The sequence below is a fragment of the Microtus oregoni genome, unplaced genomic scaffold (genome assembly GCF_018167655.1).
Source record: "Microtus oregoni isolate MIOR12 unplaced genomic scaffold, Mior012 000014F_ref0000157, whole genome shotgun sequence".
NCBI classification, from domain to species: Eukaryota; Metazoa; Chordata; class Mammalia; order Rodentia; family Cricetidae; genus Microtus; species Microtus oregoni.
Window position 1 is genome coordinate 38,056,284 of NW_024543073.1, and position 22,261 is coordinate 38,078,544.

At 40.5% G+C, this 22,261-nt stretch overlaps 1 protein-coding gene across 1 annotated transcript in view; it reads right to left on the bottom strand.

Moving 5' to 3' along the window:
- Nucleotides 1-1,517: 1,517 nt before the first annotated feature.
- Nucleotides 1,518-22,261, bottom strand: part of Ell2 (elongation factor for RNA polymerase II 2) — a 63,519-nt gene continuing 42,775 nt past the window's right edge. The window contains exons 5-12 of the mRNA XM_041663518.1: nucleotides 16,670-16,929; nucleotides 11,763-11,887; nucleotides 11,581-11,665; nucleotides 9,508-10,075; nucleotides 7,394-7,460; nucleotides 3,992-4,163; nucleotides 3,174-3,218; nucleotides 1,518-3,093 (exon numbers count right to left, since the gene is read on the bottom strand). Of these exons, the coding sequence (XP_041519452.1) occupies nucleotides 2,977-3,093; nucleotides 3,174-3,218; nucleotides 3,992-4,163; nucleotides 7,394-7,460; nucleotides 9,508-10,075; nucleotides 11,581-11,665; nucleotides 11,763-11,887; nucleotides 16,670-16,929 (1,439 nt within the window). The 3' untranslated portion in view covers nucleotides 1,518-2,976. The remainder of the gene's footprint in view (nucleotides 3,094-3,173; nucleotides 3,219-3,991; nucleotides 4,164-7,393; nucleotides 7,461-9,507; nucleotides 10,076-11,580; nucleotides 11,666-11,762; nucleotides 11,888-16,669; nucleotides 16,930-22,261) is intronic.

The window sequence follows — 22,261 nt, forward strand, 5'->3', positions numbered from 1 at the left end:
CATGCAACCCAACCATTAGCTGTAAACCCACTGAGGAAATCATCAAAAGTGAAGGACAAGCAACAAGTCCTAGGCTGGCTAATACAAACCCGCCAGCGAATCATGTGGGCTCATCTTCAAGAAGCTCTTTCCTGTACTTCATAGACCTAGACAGGAAGTACTTACTGTCCATTTGCACGTTCCCATGTTGTACTAATAGTCTAATTAATCATAGTAGGGAAAACCAGCCTGGTGGGTCAGATGAATCAGGCAGGAAGAAGCTGACCAAGACCGGTCTCAGATGGTAGAGAATTAGGCACTCATGAAACGTCAGAGGCCCCTGCGGCCACTGCTGTCCTCCCAGTGCAACCTCGGAAGAATATAAGCAAAAGGGGCAGTACAGATAGGCCTAGCCCCTACAAAAGGGCAGTACAGATAGGCCTAGCCCCACAAACTCAGACTTCTGAGCTCTACTCTTCAAGCCTATTCCTGCCTTGTCCCCTTTGCAGCCAGTTAAAATGGATTTACTCTTGTCTGGAAAGCAATGTTTCCACAAACATCTATATTTTCTAATTTTGGTGGCTTTGGCTACTTTTCACTGAATTTTCCTAAGTTTTATGTAATGAAATGTCCACCATAGTTTTACTTTAGGGCTGAGGACAAGAGGTAAATGTTTAAGACAAACACAAAGCTAGATGTCTGATGGTGATGCTGACCCTCATTTATTTTTGAGGATCCCTGTAGACTTGACCAGCATCGCTGTTGACACAATAGTTGCAGGTTTTTAATGCTAGTGCTCAACCGAGGCCTTTCCTTTCTTCTGCATTCTCTTTTTCAGAAAACGTTTAGAAGCTACAGATTCAGCTGGGTAGTTTTATGCCTAATCCAAACTGGGTATCTGCTAATTTCAGATCTCAATAGTAAGGGACTTAAGACTCAGACTTCACCCAAGTAATTATCATACATCAGGTTGCAAATGTCCCTGCAGGAACTGTGTAAAAATGCAGATACCTGGGCCCTACCAAGAGACTCTAGTGTGGGTAATGCAAGCCATTTAAGAAGCCCACTTTTGAGAAACATTGTTCATAGCAAAAGCCAGCAACAATCTTTGATTAAAAGGCCACCATTTCACTAGAGTATTCCACTGGACTCTGTATGTCCCCCAAGAGAGACTGACTCTACTGGGTAATGGGAGGCCCCAGTTTAGCCACAGCTAAGCTTCTTTTCTTCCTTTTAACTCAAAAGTCCGAGATAAATTTCCATTTAATAATGATTGTACCAATATTGAGGTAAAAGAACACCAGGGATCTCAAAGGAATTCTCTAGACGGACCATGCTACACAGAAACGGAATTTGTGCAGTGGCATCTGAGTTGCAGACTGAAAGGTGGTCTCAGTGGTTACAAGGCCTCTGCACTTCTAGTACATTGGCCGGTCTTTCCAGTTAATGTTTCAGAAAAACTGCAGAGGAGAAAGTTCATCAACAGATTCTGCCACATGACCTTAGCACTAACATTTTTAGTTTACAGTGATACACAACAAAGTTACTTTTTTTTTCGGATGCTGGAGACAAACATCTTTATTAAAGATACTACCAAAATTTTGGCAAACATTTCAAAACAGATTTGTAAACATAATGCTTCCCTTTTCAACCGGCAGCACTTTGAAAAGACGATACAAGACAACACAACCTGAATCAACATTAGTTCAAACTCCTTATATTTTGACCACATAACTTACGTTCCCACATGATAAGACAAGAGATAGTTTAAATCAACGTTAACAGATAAACTCCATGAAATGAAAGTTTGTGCTGTCTGATGAATCACAGTATGTTATGGTTAAATATTCTACTATTTTTTATATTCCTGGTATCCAGGATGAAAAAAAAATCTTTAAATATACATCTGATGTAGGTAATAGCTTCTTTGCATATCTCTTTCCAAAAATACTTTATAGCAGTATATAAATAGGTTACCTACACATTTAATTTTATCATTTTGCCCCAAAACTATAGATCTGTTTCATTTTTAACATATAAATTTTTTGCTCAACATTAATAAAGCTGACAAACTGTTGAAATGGAAATGCTTTTTGTCTTCCACAATAGAAGTAGCAATTTGACAGAAACAAACAAACAAACACCAACAACCTACGGTAACACTCACCAGTTGTTTAACCTGAGCGCCTGGCCTACTGAGTATCAGCTCTTTACCTTCATGCAGCTCACATCCACATCAGTTCTGCACACATACAAGCTGAACACACATGGTAGGCCACAGTGTACTTCCCATGGCTGTCAGCGCAGGGAAGCAGTGTAGCTACTGATTAACCACACAAGGTACACACGAGCAAACACCTTAAGGCAGCCACTGCAATGGGGGGTTTAATTTGAAGGGCAGATTTAACACTCTTGAGCCAGTCAGCCCGCATGTATGTATGCATGTATGTGCATAGAAAAATACACACACATTCACACAACTTTCTATTTTTCAACCCTCCAAAACAATGTTTTGATTTTTTTTTTAAATTTTGTGCAAATGTCTAAATATCCTACCATTTAAGGCAAAGAGTTTGCATTAGGAAAGGTCAGAAAATAGGCTTGTGAAAAGCATTTCACCTTGCACATTACTGTTGTTTTAAACATAAGCAACTCAAGTGTGGACACTGCATCCCTGATACCTAAAAAAAATCATCTCTAATGACAAACACAAGTTTTCAAGGAAAAATTGATTTGAAGTATAGACACTGGATCCCCAATATCTAGAACTTTGCTTCTATTAACAAACAAGTTTTGGGGTGGGAGGAGAACGAGAAAAAGAAAGCAGCTTCACAATTCAGGGAAGCAAAGTAGAGTGAAGAGAAAAAAAGGAACTCAAGTCCACTAACACTGAAGCTTCCACAAGCAAGTCTCATCCTTTAGAATCTAGAGCAACTCATCTGGAATTTTAAATAAATAAGTTTAAGTTTATTCACATCTTCTGGTTCAAGCAGAGTTCTAGTGCCATGACTCTGCTTGCTGTTGGTCAAATTCACCTATTAGTCTTTTGATGTGAGCCAGCTTGTTATGAAGATACTCGCATCTGTATTTTTCTTCATGGTAATTGGGACTGGACTGCAGACAAAGAAAACAATAAGGAATTAGGTCACAGAATTTACAGTGCTTCGCAGGCCAGATGGCACAGTGGTACCCACCTGCTTGATCTTCTGATATTCTTGTAAGACTTCTTCATGAACATTCTGCAAAATTAAAAATTAGAAATGAGAACATAAGGCCTTGGGTGGGGGGTGGGGCAGCACAGTATCTAACAGGCATCAGGCAAGGTGTGGGAAATATTGATGAAGAGATGTAACTTGGGACATTTTTACGTTAGGCAATTTGGCAGCAGTTATCAAAATAGCAAATGCAAAATTGACTCAGCAATTCTATAAGTTCTGCACGTCTACCTACCTAAGTGTATGATACAGACAGATATAAGATTAGCAGCTCTGTCCAGCAAAAGACATTTCACACTACGGGAATGCCTCCCAGGCAGTACAAAGGATACCAGGGATGACAGGGGAAAAAAAGCAACCAAACACCAAAAAACCAAACACATAAGTGCTTTCTGAGCTGATTTAAAAATTCTCTATGAAGCATTACACTAGTGAAAAAAATCAAAGTATAAAATAATATGGGTAGTTTGATACTATCCTTAAAAACAAGACACAGTGCTATATTTTAATTATTTAGTAACTTTTAAGATTTCTTCTAAATTTAATGAGACGAGGAAACACAATAATGGTTTAAGTTACTAGAATGTAACACACTGGTGTCTCATCCTATGTAGCTGTGGTTGTATGTTTTACAATACAGCGTATATATATTGGACACCCCCCCCCCACTGTGCTTCCTTATTTAAGAACTATTTCAGTACATTTGTTTCCTAAAGCAGGACTGAGGCTGGTCTGCTAGGCAGCTTGATCTAAAGCTAAGGCGATGGCTGGCAGGGAAGATGAGAGTAGACATCTACCTGGTACTCTTTTGAACCCGGAGAAAGGCGTTTTCGTTGTGCATCCAGTTTAATGAATCTTCTGGCCACCGTCTCCATCCTGGCATGCAGAGCTCTGTACTCATCATACTCAGCATTGAAGTCATCTTTGTAATTCTGGCGCTGCTCATAGGAGACAATAGCAATATATTTTCTAATAATAAAAGAGAGAGAAACAGAAGAAATGGGGAGAAAGAATAAGCCTGGGATGCCATCTTCTTGCATGTGTCTCCAGTAACTGAATGTCACTCTCTCTGGTTTGTTGCAAGGTCACTCAGAGAGCCTCAAGAGCGTCCATGGAGAACAACTGTGGCAATGGAATTGGAAGGGAAGCACACAACATGAAATGTGTTCTTCTAGGTCCAGTCCCCAACAATTTACTCCACACAGTGGAGGAGACCAAGCCATCTGCTCGCAGTCATCTCAGGACAGAGGTGCTTAATGGGTACCATGACAACAGAATGCCACAAAGCCACTGAGCACTCAAGCCATAGCTGGACCAGGACCCCTTGCTTTGTGATAGAAGGTGCCTTTTAGACCCACGAAAAGCAGACATTTTCAACAAGGGGCTTCTGATTTGCTCTCTCCATTCCTTTCTTGACATTTCTAACTAGACAAATTAAAAAAAAAATTTTTTTGACAGAGTGAGGCCCTCCAGTTTTATACCTCCCTCCCACATTCAGATAAAGAAGGATTTAATATGTGTACATGTAGTTGCCTGCATGAATGTACCACATGTGTGCCTGATGTCCATCCCATGGAATCTAGAATAGGGCATTGGCTCTTCAACAGGACTCAGACGGATGTAAACCACTTAACGTGAATGCTGGGAACTGAGCCCTCGTCTTCTTGAAGGGCAGTACATGCTCTTCACCACAGCGTCATCTCTATAGACCTCCCTTTGGGGTTACCCAGGCTGGCCTCCATTTTACCCTGTAGTTGAGGTTGGCCTTGAAATCCCCATCATTCTACCTCTACTTTTTAAGTGCTAAGATTACAGATGTGCACTGCCACACACAGAGGGTTCTTCCAGCACTTTCCAACACTAAGAAGGCCAGCGCCGTGCTGCTTAGTCTGATTTACTGTCTTAATCGATGCCACAAATCTGTGACTGGTCTTAGAATCTAATCAGTGAAGGCCATCTTCACAATACGCCAGGTGACTCGGCAGTACATCAGTTACAAGATCATTTTAACAGTAGAACAGGCAGTATCATTAGTTCCCAGTCAGCCTTCTGTTCTGCCCTCTGTTTTCCTGCCATGGAAGGCTCAATTTCTTTGATTATTTTGGGTCAAAACTGAGATCAGGCAGCTGGTGGGAGCTGCAGGATGCATGCTGAGGCACACGCTTGGGCCTTATGGTGGCAACATCTTAGAACTGGGGCCTCTTCCAGACGGTTTTATATAACCCTACCAGTTTAAGTTGCTGTGTCACAGATGCCTTTCCTGGGAAAGTGGGAAAAGTGACGCAGTGTGCAAACTGAGCGTCCTCATTAATATTTTTATTTCTGCTGAGTTAATACAGTGTGGAGGTTGGGTCTTTCTAAGTGTAACTGAGGCAGTGGCAGTGTTGATGATCTAAGCTGCCCTGCTGGTCTGAGCTGCCAGCCACACTGGAGCATCTCACAGCGCCAGAGGAAGCCCCGAGGGCGAGTGAGGTTCCTGGGAATAAGCATGCCGAAGACCAAGCCAATCTTGAAACTCAGGTTTAAGTCATCATTTATTTCACTTTCTGAAAATCTGACCTTTACTATTTTATTTAATAACCTAGTTAAGGAAAAATACCAACTAGGCCAATAATTGTGATGCTCTTTGATACTGGCATTTTAGCAGTCAATATTTTTTAACAAATTCTTATGATTTTACAGTTGGTTTTTAATGTGGTGAAAAAGTAAAAATGTATAAATATGAGATAACTTACAACCACATAAGCAACAAGAGCACTCTTAGGATATAAATTAGTAATACTGTAGTTACAAGTGAATTATTCAAACACCAATCATATAGGTTTTACTGAGTCTCCTTTTGGTTTTCTTATGAGGTAACTTAAGTTCTGTGTTTTAGAAGTGTTCTTGTTACTTTTAGAAAATAGCTGTACTGGTTGGTATAAAAGTTAAATTTTTAGTTTGGGTAAAATACATTGCTTTTATTTAAGCAAATAAAGCACATGACAAGAGAAGGGATTTGTGGAAGCAGAGGAGTAACACTTTCCGCTGAAAGACTAACCTAAACATTTCATAAATACAGTTATGCTGGCAAACACAGCAAAAGCTTTGAGTTCATGGTAGAAGTTTTAGGATACGCTATTAATAAAAGGATTTAAAATCTATCAGAGAAGAATGCTGTGTGACTCCAGGGCTCAGCTTTCAGAAATCTAAGGAGAAGCAGGGGGGTGAAAGGGTGAAAGCCGTCAGCAGTGGGTCTGTGGGACTGTCATGGAAGACTGGCCTCCTGGAGGATGCTTACTCTACTGCAGATGGCAGAGGACTTAGGAAGGCTGCTCAGGTTCCTGTGAGTTGAGGGTGATGATTAGCACCATGCTTTCTCATCCTCCAGCAAGTGCAGCTTTCACACTGGTGTTAGGCTGAAGTGACAGCTTTGAAAATCTAAAATATTCTCTTCTGTGCAAGAAGCGAGGTAAAAGTATCGCCTAACTTTGCCCTTATGAGATGGTGTTAATGAAAAAGCTTAGATTATATCTTCATGTTCCATGTTGTACCTATTTTGCAAATTTGTTTCATTTTGAAAGCTATCTGATATCAGAGCTTTTGATTTTCCATGCCCCACCTTTCCAGGCACTTGCAATTTAATAATTTTCTTCTTACAGAAGCCTTTGATTGTATGAAAAAGCTAGAATTATAAGTCCAAGTTATAATTTCTGTGATAAGCAGTTACAAGCAACATTCCTAGCTCAGCATTTAGCAACTTGTTGTCACAAGAAAAACATACCTGGTACTAAAATGAAATAACTTTACTATTCTTCCCTCCTAAAATTGAGAAAAGACCTTTATTTACATAGAAATAAAATTATGCCTGCTCTGTACTATTCAGCATGGAGGTTCAGGCACTCTGCAGCACTGTGGGCCCCTCTAGGGGTTATGTACTGATGGACTATCAGCTTTGCAGGCTGTGATGCTCAGTCTGGCCCTGGAACAAAGACAAGTCTTTCTATTCTTAAAAACCAACTCTGCTCTGAGCAGGGAAGGCACAAGCTGCCCCTTAAGACAGTGGTGGACTGCGGACAGCAGGCTTAAGGGCGGCGTTTCAATTGCAGAAGATTCTATTTCTGGAATTTCTTACTTTTTTGATTTGCAAATTATGGGAAAAGAATTTTCAAACTTTCTAAAATTAAACAGCTTACTCCATTGGCAGACAGAAAACTTACATCAAATAATCTGGGAGTTCAATTGTTGAAGAAGGCTCCATGGAGGCAGTGCAACCTTCTTTAACTCCTATGAAGGGGGAAAAAAAATCAGTGTTCATCAACCAGTATGGTTATCAAATGCCTCTAACTTTAAAATAGATTAGAAACATCTGGACAACTTTTCCTCAAATTCTTTCCTTCCACCTCAGTAAGCAACAGCAAGTAAGGGATACAATCGAACACAAACAATGGAGCCTGTGACCAGTGCCAGGAGAGCTGACGCCAGGCGTTTACAGCACCCTGGCTACTGCAGAGTCTGCACAGTAAAGGAATTCCATCTTAACCCAGGGTCGAGCTTCTATGCTTTTGTCAGCAGTGTGGCATCTGCCTAGCAATTCCAAGACTGTGGTGGCAGATGCAGCCAGACAATGGAAGGTAACATTTTACACCACCATCTACTTTTCATGAGATCCAAATAAGGCAGGAGAAATAATAAAGTCTATGGTAGCCGCCTGTTTGGATCACTGTATTTTTACTGCCACCCTTTTGGAGCCAGGCAGTGGGGCTGCATAGGCAGTTTTTCCATCGTTCATAACTGCATAGAAAGTTTTTCCATCAGTTCATAACAAGGTGTTAATGAATGTGGATGAACACTCCTCTCACCTTTGGTTCTTACAGTACTAGATAGAGGTCAGGGAAAACAACAAAAAATGTTGTAGTTATTCCTGACCATGCTGTTAAAAGGTCAAATTCCCAGGATTCCATTGTTTAACATACAGCTTCCAGGGGCATTGTTTAAACATTTCATTAAGGTATTTTTTTAAAAAGCACACTTAATAACTGAAACTTTAATTTGCTGGCAAAGCATATATTCACTATAAAACAAATGTGAATATCTGAATTTTTAAATCGTTTGAAAGATAGATAACATAGACTCAGTGGGCTCATTGTTCACTTATATAACTTTGACTCAGGCACGGCCACACAAGAGCCTGAGTCTTCAAGGAAGAGCATCAGGGAGAGAGTCCTTCTTCCTTGCCATAGATGGCGGATACAGAGGATGATAGGTCTGGATCCACTTGGGATGATCATACTTGGTTCTGAAGTTTTTCTACATACCACAAAAGAATGACGTAAAAACATTAGGCCTGTTTTCCCAAGTCTCTAGCCCCGAAAATACAGTTTCTGTGGTAGTCTCAGCATACTGGAATCCAGTCCTCTTGGTACTAGGGTGACTCCGAACCACCCCTAAGGGTGGGAGTGTGGAAGAGAGAGTACCTAGGAATCTGGTTTATTAAATCCAAACATGAAATTTTACTTCATGGTCCTATCCTGACTTGACAAACTCAAGTACAAAAAGTAGTCTAAGTGGGGGGAAATAACTCACACTTGGGCCATTATCCACTATTATGCTGTTCCTCACACTTCAAGAGATGGGCTTTGTCATGACACACCCAACGCAGGTCAACTGCGTCTTACTCTTAAGCCCTCCTCTGCAAACTTCGCTAAGAGAAAATAATGAAAACTTCCATTTGGTAGAAATGGTCAGTTAAACCCCAGGATTTCAAGCCTTCAGTGTTACGAGAAAGAGAGGGAGTAACTAGAAATGTCAGTTTCCTAACAAAACACCGTGGTCTCTATCAGCTAGGAACCTTGTGAAGCAAATGATGACGATGTGGGCTTGGCTGCTTTACAAAGAATTTGACAGTCTTTCCATGCTAATATTAATTACAGCAGGAGCACCTCTGGCTTCTCAAAAAAAAAAAAAAAGGAGATGGGCATTGCGGTTGCCTATTGTGTGTCTGTTTCAATCAGTTCAAGAATGGGATGTACCTGCTACACTGAGGTTGTACAATATGACAGAGAAGGACAACGCACCAAAGGGGGATCTTTGGAGAATGGCAAAGTCACTTTAAAATGCCATTATAAATCCACATAAAGAATTCATGTTTAATATTTGCTAAAAAGACTGAAGTGACAGCTACAAGGTGGAAGAAAACCAGATGTTACAAAAGCACAGTATTAAGATTAATTCAATAGAAGGTCAATTGCTTAAAAAGGATCATTCTACAGAGCATCACCTACAGCTCATGCTCCCCCAGTTCATTTTTACTTTTTAAACAAATGTAAAATACCTTCACTGGGGTTCGGACTGGAGCTCCTCAGCTTGGCAGGTTCTTCTCTCTGAAGGTCTTCTTCCTTTTCCTCCATTGTCTCAACGTCATGCTTTTTTATTTGGTCCTTTTCCTTGTGTTTTTTAGACTTCTTTTTGGACTTCTTGTGAGACACTGGTTGGTTTTCTTCCATAGGCTTTGGACACTTTAGCAGAACTGAGCCAGGGGGCAAGGTTTCCAGACAAGTCCTAGAGGTATATTTGTCTTGCTGGTCCTCAAAAATGCTACCGTTTTGACTAAAACTGTCCACAGGTAGGTCTTGAGTCCCCCGGCCTTCTGGAGTGCTAGGGGAATTGGAGTTGGAATTTACAGTCTGAGGAGGATTTGAGACAGGCAGGTGGGTTGAAGGCAGTGGTGAGGGCGTGGGAATGGCTGCAGCTGCAGGGGGCGGTAGGAGGCCTGCAGAAGATTTTTCACTGGTGGGATTCAAATGGCCATTTAATGTTGGTGGGACTCTGTTTGTCAGGTGAGATATTCGAGCTTTTTTGTTCATTAAAGGATCAATGAAATCGGAATCCAATGGCCGTTTCTGGAGGTGGGGGAGGAGAAGGATGAGTAGCCTTACTCATCATACTATAAGTTTACTCAAAAAAGAACCTCCCAGAAAACACGTGCGCGCGCGCACACACACACACACACACACACACACACACACACAGAACCCCAAACAAACATAAAATCCAATTTTAGTTCCTCTGTCAAAAGAAGAATAGGGGAACAGTGCCCAAATAGTACTTTTATATCTTGCAGGCTCCTCTCAATCCCAGAGACTATTCTGATTTACGTGCATTAGACACTCACAGCACTAAATAGAAGTACCATCCTACATGCTAGCGCAGCTGTCCTAGTTCCAGTAAGTGCGGAGAGAGCAGTTTGCACCATCTGACTCTGTGAGCACTAGTAAGGCTGGCAAAGGGCAATGGACACACTCTGATTGGCTAAAGTGCTCCAGTTGTAAATATGTTGACTGCCACTTATCAGTCTTAACATCACACTGTGAACTAGCTCATCTTTACACTCATTTCTCTAAATACAGCTATCATTTTTGAAATGTCATCTTAATTTTTCACTGTACATATGTGTTCAATAATGTTGTAAACTCAGTCTATGAAGACTGGCTCATTAAAATGAGGTAGATATACTTATAAATCTTGCTTTATTAGCTCATCCCAGTACTCTCAGTAACACTATGTAAGTTACAAAGGAAAATGAACAATTGAAAAGTACAAAATTACAAGCCAGCTATATTTTGTACTTGAACTTAAAAAGAATAATCAATCTGTTAATTCATTTCTGTTTCACTTTAGTATGGAGTATGTAATTCGATCAGAGATGAAATAGCTTCACAGTAATTGTCATTAAAAGTGATGTCTCCACAGACTCCCAACACGTGAAACTGGACCAAATCATTTGTCGTCGGCTGTGCAGGACCCTCACAGTGATATCCAACACTCTGAGACACAGCTAGCCTCTTGCTTGTGCTCCCCAGACATCTGTCTGCTTTCCCCTAGGTATGGGGGTGGGGTAGGGCACTCAGGGTAGGGGATCTCCCTGAGACATCCCAGTGAGAAGCTTCTAAACTAGAATACGGTCTGATTATGAGTCTTCTGATTACTGTCAAATTGAAAAAACTTTAAAGAAATGCATTTAAAAACTGCTACCACTTTTTAATTTGTCCAAAATATATTTTCTACAAGAATGTTCCTCCAGACACATTTCAGACAAAATCAAATATCTTCAATTTTCCATATAACCTGAGAATTATATGGAACTGGATGTGTCTTCTAGCTAGAGACTAAACTGAAAAGCAGATAATTTTACAATAAATTTGAATTTTAAAAGTGGCAAGCAAGGTCTACGCATTAAGCCCTTTGACGAGCAAGGCAGCACAGTGTACAGCATTCTAAATGAGATCAAAACGGCAAGTTTGGCCAGGTCATCTGTGCGGTTTCCGTCACTTACAAATTAGAGACTGGCTGGCTGACTGCACTGAGCTGCAGGGCAGGCCGAGGGTTTTGTAACTTCCTGACATACCTGAGGAGATGAGGCAGCATCTTTGTTGGAACTCATGGGAGACTCTGACCGGCTAGTGCCAGCATTCTGAGACGGATTTAGTTTTCTGTAAGGGAAATGCATTTTCCAGGTAATAAAGAGGACTTTGACCAGAATATTACTTATCTGTTCCTTTTGTAAAGACAAAGGGAGGAGGGTCTGACCTGGAGAGAACCGATTCCAGTGTGCGTCTGTCTGATTCACTGTAACCCGGCCAGTCTCGCTGCAGATCCTTAAACACATAATCTTTTAAGGTATAGGAGAGGTCCTTAGGATTCAGATTGGCCACCTGGAACACAGTGCAAATGGCGCGTCAGCTATTTTTGTTGGCTATATAAATCATTTTTGTGATTTTCCCGGGAAGATACCCAAAGGACCCCACATCCTACCACAGACACTTGTGCCTAACGTTCACTGCTACTGTATGCCTACCAGAAAGGAAATGAAGCCAGTCTAGCTGTTCACCTACTGAGGAAGGGATAATGAAAACTTTTTTAAAGACACAACATGCGCGCACACACACACAGAGTTTTATTCAGCTGTTAAGAAAAATGAAATTTGCAAGGAAAACAGCCTCAGAAGACAACCATCCTCATGTTCTTTCTTGTATGTTTTCTTGAACGTTTGATGTTTGTATACATATAATTTTGTAAGCTAACACATGCCATGGTACTCATATGAGGACAACTCTGTGAAGTCAGTTTTCTCTTACACCTTCAGTATGCTCCGAGGACTAACTCTAACAGCAAGGCTTGCAGAGAAGCACTTCTACTCACTGACCAGCTTCCAGTGCCGCAGAATTACTATAAAATTCCTTGGTCACTTCTATTTCAGCAGAAATCAGGATCCTAGATGGCAAGTAATCACTTCTCAACCAGCAGCACAAAGTGTCTCTACAAGTAACTACCAATTTGTGATAATCTTGCTTTTTATTTCTTTTGTGATAACTAATTTTATTTCTTTTATCTGCCAGCTTACCTGAAGAACCGTTTATTCAAGATCCTTGAAATCACCTCGGACCAATAAGCAGAATCACAAACTAAAGGCCCCTCAGACCTCTGTTAGAGAGCTTATTCCCAAGAGAGATCTCTTCCAACCCCTAACTACAGTTTCTAGAAATGTTCAGGTCAATAATGTAGTCACTTCACAAATCTATGGCCAAACCAAAAGCACTAAAAATTTTTATTGACAACTTCATACTTTATGAATTCTAGTCCTTTTAATTCTGCATTCTTTTTTCTCCTCCCTCTCAACAAGTTTCCCTCCTACACACCAAAAATACTTAAGGCTAGGGAAAAGGTATTCCTTCCATAAGTTTGGGGATGGTCTTTTCAGTAATTTGAGTTCTTGTTGTGTCTTTTAAAAAGTTTGTTAGATTTAACAGTCTGTCTCATATGAGAACTAATGTAGTATTAATGTTGTCATAAGGCAGCCTTTCAACTTTGTAAATAAATGCATACAAGATGCAGTAGGACTTTCTTTGAAGTGGAATGTACAGACAATGGCTTTCCTTTTCTCTGACAACATACAAACTGACACCACTTCCCCAGCACAGTCACCCCTTGAGGTCTGTGAGGACAACCTCTGGTCACTTCCCTCCCCTGAGGGCCTTTTCTACAGCTCCTATGCTCATGCCTTTATATGGGGATGCACTCAGTAACTTCCTCTTGCCCCGTTTTCTTCTTTTTTTCTCCTTCCTGAGTTCACTCATTAAAATTTACAATGCCCAATCTATATGATAATTCCTAAATGTATGTAGCCCCAAATGTCTTCTGAATACTTATGTGCACTTATGAACACATCTATTGGATCTGTCTAATCAACATTTCCAAGGAGAATCTCAGTGGAGCTCCTGGCTACCACACCCTCACACCTGTCTCCTTTCTGCACTTCTCCAATCAGTAGCTCAACATCCACTAACAAACTGCTCTGGTCAGAACTTACCCAGAAGCTCAGGCCCTTTTCTTCTCTTCATCTCTGTTAGGAAGGTCTTCTCAAAATGTAGCTCTAATCTACGAAACCAGTTCCGCCAGACCAAGCTGTCAACACCTTGATTTCTGCAGTAGACTTATTTAAGTATTTGTTCTCTTCCGTTCTCAACCCTTGTGCCATTCTTGACACGAAAGTGAGTGTTCTTTTTGAAAGTACAGATCAGATTGCAGCAAATTCTTGCTTAAACTCCACTGCTACTTCCTATCTCTCTCAGCACAATCTCCTTAGCCTTGGTCTGCAATGCCTTCTGGGATTTAGTCTCTTCCCTTTCTGCCAGGCTTCCAGAAATGATGACTCTTCTTGTCTTTTGCTTTTCATTTCAGCTAAGAGATAACCATCCAAGAAAGAGTTTCCCTAAACTCACCTTTAGGAGTAGATTTCTTGCCTAGCCCCTTGTAGATATACTTCAGAAGGCCAGGGATTACCATGTGGTGGGGGAACATGTTATCTGCTATAATCCAGGTGCAGTCGCCCCCTGTGTTCAAAGGGGATGGCCCCATATCCTTCACGTAAAATTATATAGATTTAAAGTATCTTCCATATACTATAAACAACCTCTAAGTTACTTACAACAGCCAATAAAATATAAATTTATATACAAGGTTGTTACATGCTATTGTTTGAGGAATAAAGTCTACATATGTTCAGTATAGATGCAATTAAAAAACTGCGGTCTTCAATTAGTTGAAGTCATAAATATAGACCCCACTGATACAGAGAACCAGCTGCACTCAATGAACATATGAATGAGCAATGAATGTGAGCTTGACACAAAAACCCAAAGGTTAAGATTCGGGTTAATTGAGTTGTTTTGAATTTTTTAAAAAAGGCTTTCCAGGAAAAGTCATTCTAAGGAAAAGGAAGCTATACGTTTGTGTATCAACTTAGTGGCAAACAGTTTTAAATAACATCTAGCACATTAATAAGTATTTTAATATTTTAATTCACAACATTCACAGGGTACTCAAAGAAAACTACAATGTAGATAACAAATCAGCAAAAATACCCACTGGCATGGGTAAAACAGAACTGATCATTAGCTAGCATGTTGGTGACAAAATAACCAATTTTTTTTTTTTTGATAATTTGCTTATTCTGTTACCTATTCCTTTCCATGCCAGTTTTGGTTAGTTTCATGAAGCAGAAGTCATGGTAGCTGTTTAGGATAAGGAATGGACTCGTAAGAACTGGTTTCAATCAAAGTTCTTACTGTGTGTCCGTTTTCTTTCTTCTGAAGATGAAATGATATGAGGCACATAGTATGAGCATCCCAAGTGGTGGGTGCCCGGGCGTCTGTCTGTTCTCACTGGGCTAGTGGTTTTAGCTCACTCTGAGCATCCAGATTACTCGAGGGTTATCCACACTGTGCTCACATTTCTCTTTCAGGCACTTCACTGGTTTGTGTAGGGAGGAATCTGCCACAGGCAGATTAAAAAGATTTTTGGGATATTCAAATATACAGCCAGGATGAAACTGTACTCAATGATTTTTCAAAACAAGCTGACCACTAACTCTCGTATCCAAAGTGTTCAGGGTCAAATATATCCATTTTAAGATATGGCTATCTATACTCCCAGCATCACAGAGTTACTGCCATGTACAGTGGTAGCTTCTATGAGGTTACTCTCCATCATTTTGCCTTATTTCTCTTCTACCTTAGAAGGTAATCAATCTTTTCTGTAGATGCATTTACCAATGAATTTACCATGTATTTTGTGATATGCAACCTGACTTTTCCCTCAACACAAGACCGAACTAATACACACTGTCATTCTCATTCATTCTCCCTTTTATCCTGTCTCTTTAGCTTTAATAAGGGCTATGCGACATATAGATTAAATAAAGATCCCTCCAAATGACCAAGGGATTAGCTAATCCCAACCTGCAGATGATGGTTTTACTCTCTTAGAACATTATAGCACTATGTTTTGAACATAAGCTAAAACTTAATGAAAACAGACTTAAAATTGTATTACGTGTTATCAAATAAAACATGGAATCTTAAAAATGATGAAATTTAAGAACAACTTTGAAAATGTCATTACTTCTTTAGAAAAAATAGATGGAATTGTTTAAGATAGATCTGAATGTCAATTTGCATTCATCACCTGAAGTATGAAAAATAAAGGAAATCATTATCTGATAGTTCTTTAATGAGGAACAAATGCCTACTTCACACTGTAGTATGTATATATAAAGTAACTGATCATAGCTACTCCTGAAATACTCATCTCCCTTAATAAAGACAAGTGACTGATCTTGCACACAATGGCCAAAAGATACAAGGTAATAAGGGCTCAAAGAATATGGGAGTAACGGCACATTCTAAATGATTTACGAGGCAAAAGTATTATTGTACCAACGGAAGACCAACAGAGGACATCATACAACTTTGCCTCTATAAACCAATGAGATGTAGGCGGTATATATAGTCTAGGTGTCTTAAGATGAAAACAACCAAAAACTTCCCCAGTTCTTAATGAAATTTTGGGAAAAGGTTTTAACCAAATGAGGATAATGTTCACATTTCAACCAGCTTTTAATGAAATGCTTTAAAAACGATGACTTAAGCTGGACATAGTGGTACATACCAATACTATGAGCAGTCAGGAGGAGGAGGTGGAGACAGGACGATCACCAAAACTGAGTTTAAAGCAACCCTGAGAAACTTAGCAGTACTCCATCTTAAAAAAAAAAAAAAAAAAAAAAAAAAACAGCCCAAGATGCCCTAACCTAATAATATTAAAGAGTTATATTTATACATGAAGTTCCCCTATCTCAAAAACAGTGACAATATTAGCAATAGGCAGAGATTTTATATGTTGTTTTGAAGACAGGAGCCGACCCAGGCCAGAATTCACTTTGTAGCTCAGGATTATCCTGAACTTGTGATGGTTCTCCTGCCTCCACGTCCTGAGTACTGCTACAGGCATGTTCTATTTATGCGGTACTAGGGATCAGACACAGAGTTTAAAGCACACTGAGGAAGTACTCTGCAACTAAGCTACACCCATAGTCCATCATGTGTTCTTAAGTGGATCTCCTCAAAAGGCACACACAGAAGCCTAGTTGTCCTCACCTGTTGCAGAATTGCTCCCAAGGAGTTCTTGTCCTTTTGATTGACACCATCTTTCTGCAGGCGGGCAAGCAGCTCAGGTTTCTTGTAGGCTTTCAGCGCCAGTAAGTGAATGACCCTGTCCCTGTATGGCCTCTGAGACACACCGCTGCTGCCATGAGTCTTCCGAATTGTATTTGCAGGGTTCATGGGGGTTGACCTTTTCCTCTCAGGCACTGCATCTGAGGTGGCTTGAGGCGCTTTCCGAATTTGCACTCTTTTCCCTGAAGTCCAGTGGGGAAGACACTGTTACAAATCTGTGCGCTAGAATATAAGGAGCATGTCAGCTTCCACAACCTAATTTAGGTAACTTTTATGTCCAGAAGAAAGAAAGATCATTTTATTTCAATTTTTACCTTAAAGAAACATAACAACAGAAAGTATTCTAACAGAATTCCTATAATATGGAGCAGGAATTTTTAATAGAATTATTTCTTAAAATTAATATGTATTATAGATGTACTTTTGTCATTTAGCTATATGTGGATAATAATCAGTGATACAAACAACAGAATAGAAAATTTTAGATTGTTGGCTATTTGATGACAGGCAGAAGTAAAGTAACTTCAATGCTTTCCTATGTACTTCACTGTATTTAAATCTGCATGTAATGCATCACTTATAAAAAAGTGAGTAGAACCAGGAACTCATATACCAAGAGGACATTGCCTCAAAAGCACATGGAGACATGCATGCCAGACTTCATAAGAAAACACATTTGACAAAGCCAAGGATGTAGTTTTATAAACCCATAAACACAGCCATCACAAAGAGCACAGAACATCTACAAGGTGACTACTGGAGATGGTCTTTTTGGTGGGCAACAGCACACATGAGGAGTAAAGTCAGACCAACTGACCAATCAACCGACCCACATTCTCAGAAGAGAACACAAATCCATCTATCTTTAGAAACCACACAAGCAGGTCAGATAGGCATGGGAAACTGCACAAGAAGGCACCCTCAGGGCCAATGTCACTGTGTCAGTAACATTTTCTGCTTGGACAGAAGACCAACAGTTGGTAACTTCTAGAGAATGTGTGTGTGTGTCAGAAGTGACCCAAGGACTCTGTACTCAAATCTATCCAAACAGAGCACCTCACTCGGCCTCAAGTGGGACAGAAAGCAGTATGAATCTCTTTTTACAGTTCTGAAGTAGAATCTCTTAGCTTCTTTACTCCACACCATGGCCAAGGCCACTCCCTGTTGGAGAGGGAGAACTGGGGTGACGCATCATCTAGGGTGACTTCACCAGGAGCAACACCGAAACGTAGAAATGACAGACAAGTGAAAGCCACTCTCATGAGCTGGGTGCACAGATAAATCGGCTTCAGGAACTCTGCTTACTAGTGTTTCTGTCCAGGCTGGGCCCAGACAAAACGTAGGTATCATCCTACCTCATGGCTGGAAGACTTCTTTGCAATTTGAACATAAGTGATGGCAAGCCTCAGATGAAATTACTACACAAGGAAGGAACACAACACTACATGGGCATTGCCTCATGATAAGGAAAACTAATCATGTAAAGTTTTAAGAGACGATTTAAAGCTGTTTTTTATATATTTTATATTTTAGAAAAAGTTGGGTCAGCTGGAAAAAGACTAATATTTATCATGTACCGATTATGGTGTAGTGAAAGAAAGGCTATGTATCTAAGGGCTTCACGCCAGTGATTTCTTCAAGGTGAGCCTTATCTCCGTTTCACAGTTGAGAAATCTGGGCTTTTCAGTGGGGGATGCTCAAAATAGCGAAGTGCTTACTTAGCACGGTGGGCAGGTCCGTGGTCACACCCAAATCGCCTTACGTGTCCCTCTTCGTGGGAAAGGCTTTATGAACGAATGCCTAATGCTTTCCTGTTGTCTCAAGTGGGGCTGTAAGCTCTGTGAGGGCAAGGCCGTGGCTGCTTTCCACCAGCAGAATGAGTCAGTGCTAAGACTGCAAACGCCAGCAAGCCAGCAAGCACAGAGGCCAGAGGCTGTACTTTCCCACATTGCAGACTGCCAGTTCGAAGACACATACAAACCTCTAACGCAAACCCTTTAGTCTACCATTTCTCAGCTATGGCAGTGTTAACATCACATTCTTTGATCATTCAATAGAAATTTCTGGGGAAAAATAGGGTCAATGTCGTGAAAATTTAGGAAATACTCTAAATTCCACACTTCTGCCCTGCCTGCCAATTTCCGCAGAAAGCACGCCTTAACTTCTTTCCCAACCACGCTGTCATGTAGAAGTCACTCGGCCCTTGTCACGCCGTTTCTACCTCATTTACCTCAGCTCCTTGTTTTCAAAATGGCTCCCAGGGGTTGCTGGGTTTCCTCTCACCCTCCCAGAAGGAAGCACAGGAAAAACAAAGGAGGCTAACAGGCCCAAAGAGGGAAACCAGCATGAAGGTGGCTACAAGAATGGATTCTGATGAGTGAGTGAGAGGACAAGTGGGGCCTAGTGCTGGCTGCTGCCTCTTCCCAGTACACCAATGTCACCGTTCTTTCAGTCTGGCTGCTGGGTGAACATTCCTTTCAAATGATTGAAAGAACAACACAACAGTATTGGTGCCGAATTACATTTAAACATCACTTGCCTCTGTCTCTCCAAACCTCAATCCAAATCTCCAATCTCTCAATCAGGAAGGAGCTCCAAGACTCAGGAAAGAGAGACTACAGATGAAGAAAACTTCATGATATAAATACTAACAGAATTGTAATGCTAAAGAAAAAGAAAGTAAAGAGGAAAGATTTTTCAAAGAAGGCAGGGCAGCTGTATTTTTTTTTTTTAAAATATTTGCCTCAGAAAGGCCCTTTTTAATAAAACCTGTGGGAAAACCTAATTCTCTTTCCAGACCCAACTGCTAATCAATTCCCCAGGCTCTTTTCTATACAGCACAGTGGTACCAACAGAGTCGGCTAATCTAGGACTATATCTGAGTCACTGTTACACTTACGAGTCCATCTCCAGTTCCTCCATTTAATACCAGATGGTAAAATTATTTATTTATCCTTCAGCCAATGGCTCTGAGTCAAAAATATGACAGGAAAATGTTAACACAGCCATCAGAAAGAAAGTAGCAACTATAATCATCTTCTATCCTACTTTTCCTGCTTGATGGAAACGGGCTAACACCTGGGGCAACAGAGACCAAGGTGCAGATACTATCTACGGGGAAGGGTTAAATATATAATCTATACAACAGCCTCAGCTGGTACCATTTGGCACCTGTGGGACTTTTTTCAAAGTTTCAGTACACACACACACACACACACACACACACACACACGTCCTCAACAGGCATGAAAATGTCAGAGCTACAGCACACTTCAGATGTTCTCTAGTTTGTATAACTCCTTATCTAATATTTGAGAACAGTAAGGTAGCCAATGACTAGTTCCATCACTCAGATATACTAACTCATCAAAAATAAGGAAGGTGGAAAATTGAGAAGACAATCATAGATATTAGATCTGCTGGGCTATTTTATATACCTGCGTAAGTATCAAAATATACAAAAATGGTAGTTCAACAAAATTCCAGAATTTAGGTAGGCATCAAAAGGTGGAGATTAGAAATTCCAGAATTTAGGTAGGCATCAAAAGGTGGAGATTAGTGACTTTTCCTTATGAAAAATATGCTAATGTTCACCACTGACACAAACATAAAGAGCAGAGATGAAGTGTTACTAAAGAAGATGCCACGACGTTGTCTAATTAAAAGCATCCTCGGTTCCTCTCCAAACAGGATTTGTTATGTTCCCCACTGGAAAGTTTCAGAAGCTCACAGTCCAGGAAACTAGGCAGATGACCCCTAGATCCTAACAGTTCAGACTTCATCCCTTAAGCATGGCTTGTGTGGCCTAGCTCAGCTGGCAGAGGCCCAGCCTGGCACCGCGCCACACCACACCACAGCAGGACCAGCGTGACTCTCGTCTGCCTCCACCCAGGCTCACACCACTGAAAGAAACCTTGTTCTGCAGGTACCTATGTTGGCAGAGGTGAGTGTCTGGTGTCATTTTACGTGGTACAGTCAATTATAAGCTGAGCGGTAACTTGCTATTTAAGAACGAGAATACATTTTGTTCATGAGGACATGCCTATATTATCATTATTCTTTTTTTTCTGAGCCCAACAACTTGATGTGTAATATGGAGAGATAGGCATAACCTACTTCATAGGGAAATCATTGACTGACACTTTAAAGAGCTGAATGAGCCAGGTATTACAAAAAGTAGGAAAATACAAATGAGCTGCCCAGCAGGAAAGGACCATGTTGTAAATAACAGACGATAAAATGCTCGAATGTAACATATCCAGGTAGAATAAAAAGTAAACAAAACAAAGTCCAATGGGACCATAGGGTCTTCAGAGTTGATCTAGCTTAATTCTGTTTGGTGAGGAACTGGAGGCAGTCCAGATATTACAATACGAATAACTAAAAGGTTGTGACACAGGCCATACTAAGGAAAATTAAAAGGAGCCTGGGTTATGTGACTCAGAGAAAATGCCCAAGGAGGTTAATGACAAGATTTAAGATCAGAGAAGAACACTATATAGTGATAGTTGAGTGGTCAAGGAACTGAGGACAAAACTGGGAAGAAAAGAATAAAGAGGACACACCATAGGATGGCAGAGATAATGGCAGGGCTCTGATGAGAGGAGTGAGAAAGCATTTTGTTTAGTTCAAGTTTGATAAGGCAAGTTACCCCTAAAGTACATGTAAACTATAATCCCTATAAGAAAACTTGTAAGCTCTAAAATCCCTGGTACCATTACAAAGTTAGAGGGATTCCAGATGTTGAAATGTTTGTCATATGAACTAGATATGCAGGCCCATGCCTGTAATCCTAGCTCTTGAAAGCTCAAGGCAGGAGGTTTGCAAGTTCAAAGCCAGCCTGTTTGATAAGTAAAGTCCAGTATACCCTGGAAAACGGTGTGAGATTCTCCAAAGCCAGCCAGCCAGCCAGCCTACACTCTGCACAAGCTAGCTGTATAAACTCTAAGTGGACTGACTGACTCTCCACACTATCAAAACATACAACATTCATCACGAACACAGGAGACATCTAAGCACCAACCATAGGATGAGTATAGTAGTTTTTGCTGGTTTTGGGTTCCCAGCTAGTTATATTAGGGGAAAATCATTTTGATGATTTGAGTTCCTACAATTGCTTCATTGTTTATAAAATGGTGGGATTAGATTAAAACAAACACTTTAAAGATAGTGATAGTTAATTCACATTTTATAGTAAAAATGTTAAGCGGAGGAAAAATCTTATGGACTTAAAAATAATTTTGAGATTTAGGTTATTAACACAGACAGCTAATTAAGTTATTTAATAAGGAGAAAGGAGAAGAAAGAAGGCTGCAGACTGTTACTTCACTCCACAGGAAAGGGAAGGGAGAAGTCTCATCGTTGGTAACAGTCCGAGTCAGGGTGCTGGGTCCTGTGGGTATAAATGTCTGGGGAAGCCAGGAATTGTTGTTAAACCAAACTAAATGTATCTAAGCTGAGCACCAAGTCCCAGGAGCATTGGCTTTGTTCCAAAGACACTTATTAAAGGCACTG